The sequence below is a fragment of the Armigeres subalbatus genome, chromosome 3 (genome assembly GCF_024139115.2).
Source record: "Armigeres subalbatus isolate Guangzhou_Male chromosome 3, GZ_Asu_2, whole genome shotgun sequence".
Taxonomy (NCBI): Eukaryota; Metazoa; Arthropoda; class Insecta; order Diptera; family Culicidae; genus Armigeres; species Armigeres subalbatus.
The window spans coordinates 21,106,515-21,115,947 of record NC_085141.1 but is presented as its reverse complement, the minus strand read 5'-3'; the positions used below and the strand labels follow the sequence as shown (position 1 = coordinate 21,115,947).

Here is a 9,433-nt window from a genome sequence, read left to right as displayed (position 1 = left end):
GAGGTGGTCGAGGAATTCGTCTACCTCGGATCCTTGCTAACGGCTGACAACAACGTTAGTCGTGAAATACGAAAGCGCATCATCTGTGGAAGTCGGGCCTACTACGGGCTCCAGAAGAAACTGCGGTCGAAAAAGATTCGCCACCGCACCAAATGTGTCATGTACAAGACGTTAATAAGACCGGTTGTCCTCTACGGACATGAAACATGGACAATGCTCGAGGAGGACTTGCAAGCACTCGGAGTATTCGAGAAACGGGTGCTTATGACCATCTTTGGCAGTGTGCAAGAAGACGGTGTGTGGCGGCGAAGAATGAACCATGAGCTCGCCGAACTCTACGGCGAACCCAGTATCCAGAAAGTAGATAAAGCCGGAAGGGTACGATGGGCAGGACATGTTGCAAGAATGCCGGACAGCAACCCTGCAAAGATGGTGTTCGCTTCCGATCCGGCAGGTACGAGACGGCGTGGAGCGCAGCGAGCGAGATGGGCAGACCAGGTGCAGAACGACTTGGCGAGCGTGGGGCGTATCCAAGGATGGAGAGATGCGGCCTCGAACCGTGCATTGTGGCGTCAAATTGTTGATTCAGTGTTATCTGTTTAGATGTTAACTAAATAAATGAAATGAATGGACTCGGCGGTGGCGGCATGAGAAAATCGTCGGCTGTTCGCCTTACATCGGGCGACTGCGTTCATTTGAAGAAGGCGTCATCTACTTTGTTCTAGACCTGTGCGGCCGTAATCTGAAAAAGTGACGTATGCGCTCTTTTACAACATGCATGTTTTCCATTTTTCTGTTAAAGAGCTCGATGAATACTACTCGTTAACACCATTTTTGGAAAATGGTTAAAACGTCACTTTTCCAGATTACGGCAGCACAGGTCTAGAACAAAGTAGATGACGCCTTCTTCAAATGAACGCAGTCGCCCGATGTAAGGCGAACAGCCGACGATTTTCTCATGCCGCCACCGCCGAGTCCAGTTATGTCCAAAACCACCCCTGTGGCTACGCTGTAAGGCGAACAGAGTTGATAATGCCTTCTTTTAATGACCAAATTTGCCCGGTATAAGGCGAACAAAGGAGATAAAGCCTTCTTTGAATGAACGCATTGGCCCGATTTAAGGCAAACATATGAGATAACACCTCCTTTAAATGATCTCGTTTGTAAAGTATAACGAATCTATGCCTTTTCCTTGCTTATTCTAGGGTCTTGTCGCCATGCCCTTTGTTGAATCGATAATTATCAGATTACTGGTTCCGTATGGAATGAACTGCTCGAACAGCTCTCATATAGTATCTCTCTCTATAATGTGTTATCAGTAGGCAATCGGATAGCCGATGGTTATCAGGCTATCTTTATAGCATATTCGTATTTAGCAATATAACCGTCGATCAGTCGACACAACCAGTTAGTTGCAAATAAAACGTTGAGCGCTTCAAATCGAAATATCGTCGTGTATACTCCGTTGAGCGAATAAAAATTGTCGTGAAATTAGTTATCCAAAAGTCGTAGCACAATTATTCAAGTTCGAAATCCTACATAAAAGTATGGTCCTTCGACCGGATGATTTGTTCTTGGAAATTGTGCTCTCGATGTTGTCGTTGTCGGTCGAATCAATTTAAGTGATATAAAACAAATTAAACTATGTGCGAAGTGTAAAAATTGAAACTGATCGCGAAAAGAAATTATTGCATCAATTCTGTGTGGACAGTGGACTGTACATTTCTATTCCGAACAATTCGTGCCGCGTGATGTGTGGTGGTTGGTGCTAGCGGTCCCTGATAGTGGTTAACAGTAGCCAGCTCAACAAAAGAAAGGAGGCGTTTTACTGTGAAACTCGGCCAGAGATTTTGGAATTGTAGCTGATCGCTTTTGTTGGTGGCGTTATATACCATCGAATTGAATACACCGAGCAAGCGTGGCGTGGGCATCACCGCGCGGGCTGGCTTGGGTACACATCGAAGACTGTAAGTACTGCATGCTGCATGCGAACCGATAATCCATATCGCTGATTTTTGTGAATTTGCTTGATCTGATTGGGACCAAATAGAGAAGTTTTTGTAATTTGGGTGGAACTTGGCACACACGTAAGACTACAAAGCGTCTGAGATTGTTTTAGGGTGCAGTATGGCTCCCAACTTACGAAGATTGGCAAAAGGTGAGCGTTTCTAGATTCTTTGCGCAATCTGGCCCATCTGGTTGACGAGTACCAAGATAAGAGGGACAGTGTTATGCTTGAGGGGTGGAAGGAGCGCTTAGAAGAGATCTTTGAAGATTATAAAGACACTCGATTGCAATTGGAGGTATCAGATGACTTTCAAAATGATTTAAAGCAAAAACTGGAGGCAGACGCACTAAAACAATCGCAAACGGGAGCTGAAGTTCAACCTCAATCGATTGAACAAGTAAATCGAGAGGCACGGGCTTCATTCGAATCCACTTATTTAAGACTAAAGGGATTCATTTTGTCCAAAATTCGTGCAAAGCGAGAGGGCACCCCGGTTCAGCAAATGCGGGTCAAGCTGCCGGAAACTGCCCACTTTCGATGGCACTATTAAAGAGTGGCCTTCCTTTCGATTCTTTTCAGTCACTAATTGCTTCGAACATGCAACTCAGTGACGTGGATAAGTTTTCTTATCTCCTTTCATCCCTCTCGAAGGAGGCAAAGCGTGTAGTCGAGGTGATAGAAGTGACCTCCGACAATTATGCGGTGGCGTGGGAACTTCTTGAAAAGCGTTATGAAAATAAATATCTAATCGTAAAGTCGTATGTCGAAGCGCTTTTCACAGCTGATCCAATTAAAAGAGAGTGTCACGAGTCTTTGAATCGCTTGATTGATATATTCGAGCGAAATTTGAAAATGCTAGAAAAGGCGGGAGAACAAACGGCAAGCTGGAGTACTTTGCTGGTGTTTATGCTCAGTTCTCGTCTGGATCCTGTAACTCTCCGCCATTGGGAGACCCACCGGAAATCGACGCTGGTTCCTAGCTACACCGATCTCGTGAATTTTCTGCGCAATCATAGTCTCGTCCTGCAATCCCTTGACGCTTCCAAAGGCCGATCATTCGATTCCTCTCGCTTATCCACACAAGCTAAGCCGAACCTAGTGCATTCAGCCGTTACCGCTCAGAAATCATGCCCCTTCTGTAAACAGTTAGCCCACTCACCATATCAATGCGAAGTGTTTCGTAAAATGACTCCCATTCAACGATTTGAAGCCACAAAGAAAAACGCTCTCTGTATCAACTGCTTGTCACCTTCGCATCTCGTCAAGGCCTGTACGAGTGGTACTTGTCGCGTCTGCCAGCAAAGACACCATACGATGCTGCATCAAAGACCCATCGTCCCAAACAGCCAATCGGTTCCACCCACCAAACCAACAGATCCACAGACTTCGTCTTCGTACACTCCGAACAATCGTCAGCAGTCTGCTTCGTCGAGCAAACAGTCATTGCAACCGGAAAGCCAAACCCAAGCCACCGCGGTCCCTGCCCCACAAACCAGCCACTTTTCGATGCCCTTCACCGATGCCGAGCATATCGTTCCTGCTACCGTTCTACTGTCGACAGCTCTGGTGAAAGTATATTCTTCATCTGGCTCCTCGTTGTGGGCCCGCGCATTGTTGGATTCCGGATCGCAGCTCAATTTCGTTTCGGAACATATTGTTCAAAATCTGAAGCTTCATCGGTCTAAGGAATTCGTCCCAATTAGCGGTGTAGGCCTCTCATCTACTTCCTCCAAATACACAACCATCATACGCATTCAGTCTCACTGTGCTGATTTCGAGGACAATTGGAAGTTCCATGTACTTCCAAAGTTGACATTTAGAATTGCCAAATCAAGCTGTTGATGTTTGCCGATCGAGATGGCCGTCAGACGTCGTATTAGCAGATCCCACATTTGATCAACCTGGCAGAATCGATCTGATTCTCGGCGTTGGAATTTTCTATGACCTTCTACGAGATGGTCAAATTAAGAATAGAAGCGGAGATCCTGTGTTGCAGAATACTGCCTTAGGATGGGTAGTATCCGGAAAGGTTCAAGCAAAGGTGCCTTCTGCCTCGGTTTCGAATTTTGCACATGTTGCACCTAGCCCAACGATTGAAGATCAACTATCACGGTTCTGGGAAATTGAATCGTGCCGCACGCTTAGCACTCACTCCGTAGAAGAAGCTGAATGTGAGAAGTTTTTCGAAAAACAGTCGAAAGGGATCAGTCTGGTCGTTTCATCGTCACTCTACCGACGAAGTCGTCGATAATTTCCATGCTTGGGAGTTCTAAAGGTATCATAGATCGTCGTTTCTATTCGCTTGAATGTTGGTTGAACGCTACTCCTGCACTAAAGGAAGCATACACAGCTTTCATACACCAGTACGTGCAACTCGGACATATGCAGCCAATATCGGATGCGGAAACCCATACACTTCCATCGTACTATCTGCCTCACCACTGCATCGTCAGACCTGACAGTATCACCACGAAATTACGTGTGGTTTTCGATGCGTCATGCTCAAGCGACAGCGGTGTCTCACTCAACGACGCGCTTCTGGTTGGTCCTGTCATCCAAGATGATTTGCTGTCTATCGTTCTGAGATTCCGGATGCCGCAGTTTGCAATCATCGCCGACATTGAAAAAATGTACCGGCAAATCAGGGTGAGGAAGTGTGATCATCCATTACAACGGATTCGATGGAGAGATTCCGCAACCCAACCGCTGCAAACGTTTCAACTTACAACGGTTACGTACGGAACATCTTCGGCTCCGTACCTCGCGACTAAATGTCTTCAGAAATTAGCTGAAGATGGGTCCGATAGTCATCCAGAGGCAGCAATGGTTCTTGGGCGTGACTTTTATATGGATGACATGCTTACTGGAACAGATAGCATCGAAGAAGGTCAGGAGCTCTGTCAACAGCTAATCGACCTGACTAATTCCGCTGGTCTACCCCTGCGGAAATGGGCGTCGAACAGCGCGGCTGTTTTAGCAGTCATTCCACCACACCTGAGAGATGAGCGCACCCTTTTCGAACTCGACTCTGCTGCTGCTCCCATAAAGGCGTTAGGATTACAATGGGATACTATTACGGATGAGTTGCAGTTTAATGTTCCAAATTACAACACACAACTACCAGTGACCAAGCAGATAGTACTTTCGGATATCGCCCGCCTGTTTGATCCATTGGGTCTAGCTGGGCCAGTGCTGGTACAAGCAAAGTTGTTTCTCCAAGATCTATGGCGAGATGGCTGTGATTGGAAGGAACCGCTAAACGAAAATCGTCAACATCAGTGGCTGGAACTTCGGGATAGCTTTCAGCACTTGGCGGCCCTCAGAATCCCTCGATGGGTCGTTGCAACTACCGGAGTCGTGAGTTTAGAAGTCCATGGATTCTCCGATGCATCGGAGAGAACATACGTCTGCATACACCTGCATATAGCTCCGTGCTGTGTCGTCGACAGGCAGCATCCAGGTCAACCTGCTTACCGCTAAATCCAAAATAGCACCAAATGGCAAAAGCAAAAGAGCAGGAGTCGTTAGTCTTCCACGTTTGGAACTGTGTGGAGCCCTGTTATTAAGCCACTTATTCGAGAAGGTCGAGTTCAGTCTGAAACTTAAGGCCCAGAACTTCTTCTGGACGGATTCGGAAATCACGCTTTACCAAATTACAGCCAGTCCCTCACGTTGGAAAACGTTTGTCGCAAACAGATGTTCCGAAATCCAGCGTATCACGGCGGATGGCATGTGGTCGCATGTTCCTGGCTCGGAAAACCCGGCAGACATAATCTCCCGAGGAATGTGTCCAGAACAGCTGCAAAACTGCACAGGCTGGTGGCATGGACCAGATTGGTTATCGCAACCATCACGCTTTTGGCCGCCACTGGGGCGGCCGACAAACCGAATCTTCAGTCCCGAAGAGCTTGAAGAACGAACGGTTTCGCTTCCTGTGCAAATACAATCACCAAACGAGTTATTTTTGTTGTATTCCAACTACTTTAAGCTCGTTCGAACCGTAGCTTGGATACAAAGATTTGCTCACAACGCAAGAACCAAAGATAAAGTAAACCATCGTAATGGATTTCTCTCGAGCGCGGAAATCAAGGATGCTACCCTGCTACTCGTCAAACTCGCTCAACAGGAACACTTCGCCCAAGACTTGGCGGAAATCTCTCGAAATGGACAAGTTAAGTCAAATTCTCGCTTGAAGTCGCTGTTCCCAATACTCGTAAATGGTGTGATCCGTGTAGGTGGCCGGTTACGCCACGCCCCTGTTCCGTACGATCAACGTCACCCTATGATTCTGCCGGACAAGCATCGTCTCACAGAAATGGTAATGGTGCACTACCACCGGAAACTCCTACACGCCGGACCGCAGCTTCTGGCAGCTGTTGTACGGGAACGGTTTTGGCCGCTTCGTATACGGAATCTCTCTCGTCGAGTAGTTCACGCATGTACCAAATGCTTCCGGTGCAAACCCAAGGTCTTAGAACAGCTAATGGGAGAATTACCGGTAGAACGTGTTACACCCACCTTCCCCTTCGCTCATACTGGAGTGGACTATTGTGGTCCATTTTCATATCGACCAACCCGCCGTGCTACTGCCATCAAGTGCTATGTCTCTGTGTTTGTCTGCCTCGTAACAAAGGCAGTGCATCTGGAATGCGTATCCGATTTGACCACTAATGCATTTATCGCGGCACTCAAACGATTCGTGGCACGTCGGGGCAAACCCAAAATGATCGAGTGCGACAACGCCCTCAACTTTCAAGGTGCTAAGCGAGAGCTAAAAGAGTTAGCTCGTTTGTTTCGGTCGCAGCAGCACCAGGACCAAGTTCCTCGCAGCTGTTCGGAAGACGGAACAACTTTTAAATTTATACCTCCCAGTCTCCAGAATTTTGGAGGGCTCTGGGAAGCCGCAGTAAAGTCGATGAAGAGCCATCTACGCAGAACTGTGGGCAATGTGATCCTCTACCAGGACGAATTTCAGACTGTTTTAGCCCAAGTCGAAAGCTGCTTAAACTCTCGTCCGTTGACACAGTTAACATCCGATCCAAATGATCTGGAAGTGCTCACACCGGGGCATTTCTTGGTGCACAGATCCCTTACCGCTATACCGGAGCCCAGTCTAAACGACATCCCGACAAACCGACTAGACCGATACCAACAGACTCAGGAGTACGTCCGAAGAATTTGGAACCAGTGGCAGTCCGAATACTTGTCCGGGCTACAACCCCGTACGCGTTGGACTCAGCGGCGTAACAACATAAATGTCGGAACTTTGGTTCTGGTGAAGGAGGAGAACCTTCCTCCACTGAAATGGAGAATAGGGCGGATCACGAAGATCTTCATGGGAGACGATAACTGCATTCGAGTCGTCGATGTGCGAACGAAAGACGGCGAATACCGCCGTGGAATATCGAAAATCTGTGTGTTGCCCAATCAATTCGACGATGGTGACACTGTCGACCAACCTGGAGGAAACTGAAATCCTTCCATCAATCGCAGTGCTCTACTGCGCACCATCGGGGGGTCGAAAGACCTCCCGTCCATGTATGTCGTTTTGTTTAAAATATATTTCAAAAAACTAATAGAATGTTTCGTCTCCCTGCGTCTTTGATGGCATCGCACCAAACCACCCCAACGAGAGAGGTTCTGACGGCTTTTCGACGGTCTGCAGCGGACCCAATGCATTCACGGTATGTCTGATAGACTTGTGAATTTGCTAAGTGGAATGCAAGGACCTGAGGAAGTTAGTTCAGTAACTACCTGGTACCAACAACGAAGTAGAATCAACCTCGAAGGAAGCCCAGTTCGCCGCTCGAAGGATGCCTTGCTCGCCAAATCGTCGCCAGAAGGAAGCTCAGTCCGCCGCTCCAAGGCGGTCTTGCTCGCCAATTCGTCACCAGAAGGAAGACCAGCTCGCCGCTCGAAGGAGGATCGCTCGCCAAATTATCGCTAGAAGAAAGTGCCTACAATTCATCGCCCGCAGGAAGTCATGCTTATCATGTTGGCGCTCGAAGGATGCGGTCGCTGCTCGCCCATCTCGCACAAGTACGCTCAGTACTTCGCTGCCAACGGTCATCGTCCGGAAACGGACCCGTGGAGGCCGGTTGCCTCCGCCCCAGTTAAGTGTTGTTTTTTTTCTCCTTTACTGTTTGAAAAAGCCGTCTATGTTTGTTTGCAGTTAGAAGTCTACCGGAGGATCACACAGCCGACAAATCCGATGTGAAGGAAGAAGAAATTCGTTTTATCAATAGCCCAGTCACCTCGAGGTACAAGTGAGCAGCAGCCAGCTGAGAGATCGACCAGGCGGCCGAGGAATCACATGGTGTCGATCCGTTCATTGCCGAAGAGTAGCCGAATTAGCACGTGTTGCAGTCCATCGAACGGGGTCGAAGTAACAGCTACCTGCCGTCGCGACGCAGAGATAATCATCGTCGTATGAAGTATTTAGAGTATTATAATAGAATGAAGAAAATCAAAGCGAATTAGACGTAGTTTATAAGAGTTGTAGCCTAATCTTATATTACCTTGCAAGTAGGATATTATGGAGTAGTTAAAATTGGCATTTTCACGGTGGCCGGCATGTTGAATCGATAATTATCAGATTACTGGTTCCGTATGGAATGAACTGCTCGAACAGCTCTCATATAGTATCTCTCTCTATAATGTGTTATCAGTAGGCAATCGGATAGCCGATGGCTATCAGGCTATCTTTGTAGCATATTCGTATTTAGCAATATAACCGTCGATCAGTCGACACAACCAGTCAGTTGGAAATAAAACCTAGAGTGCTTCAAATCGAAATATCGTCGTGTATACTCCGTTGAGCGAATAAAATTGTCGTGGTATTAGTTTCCTAAAAAGTCGTAGCACAATATTCAAGTTCGAAATCCTACACCCTTCTTGTCACAGTAAGGTTTATCGCCGGCTTTCCGCAGAAGCAACATTTACACGCCTTTATTCTGTTAAAATACATATTCGCAAGCCGTCTCAGGCCCAGTCGACGTACGCTGAAATTTCCTCCAGCTCTCTGCATTGAACATAAGGACGTGATGCGAAATTCTCACCTCAGCTTTAACAGTCTTCAAAAGTAGCACATGATAAGTAACGGGATTTTATGGAACGTGAATTATTCGTTCTACACACTTATTTTTTTTCGCCGAGGCCGGCAAAATAAATGACCGAGAATCCAACAGCTGATATATTGGTAAAAATCTCGGTGAAAGTTCAGATTACCGATCGGTCGTAAAATGTGAGTAACCACCCATCTGTCAAAAATTACCGATCCGTTCGGTAGTTCATTGCCGAATAGATCGGTAATGTGTTTTACCGAAATTCAGTGAATAAATTAATTTTGTTTGCTTTCAGACAGACCAAAATAAAAAAAATTAAAAGCATCAATTCACATGAAAAATAAATATATTTCAGGCGTTT

At 46.9% G+C, this 9,433-nt stretch overlaps 1 protein-coding gene across 1 annotated transcript; it reads left to right on the top strand.

Moving 5' to 3' along the window:
• The first annotated feature begins 2,860 nt into the window (after window positions 1-2,860).
• On the top strand, window positions 2,861-7,481 carry LOC134221505 (uncharacterized). The gene is made up of 3 exons (XM_062700701.1): window positions 2,861-3,580; window positions 4,346-5,365; window positions 5,436-7,481. Exons 1-3 carry the CDS (start codon window positions 2,861-2,863, stop codon window positions 7,479-7,481), a joined length of 3,786 nt encoding a protein of 1,261 aa, XP_062556685.1.
• The last annotated feature ends 1,952 nt before the right edge of the window (window positions 7,482-9,433 follow it).

What these genes read in the sequence shown, in the direction of transcription:
- LOC134221505 (XM_062700701.1), top strand. Translation starts at nt 2,861, where the DNA reads ATGCTAGAAAAGGCGGGAGAACAAACGGCAAGCTGGAGTACTTTGCTG. An exon ending in TGTCGACAGCTCTGGTGAAA is followed by an intron (nt 3,581 to 4,345) that starts GTATATTCTTCA and finishes CCTGCACTAAAG; the next exon opens with GAAGCATACACAGCTTTCAT. An exon ending in TCGTTGCAACTACCGGAGTC is followed by an intron (nt 5,366 to 5,435) that starts GTGAGTTTAGAA and finishes ACCTGCATATAG; the next exon opens with CTCCGTGCTGTGTCGTCGAC.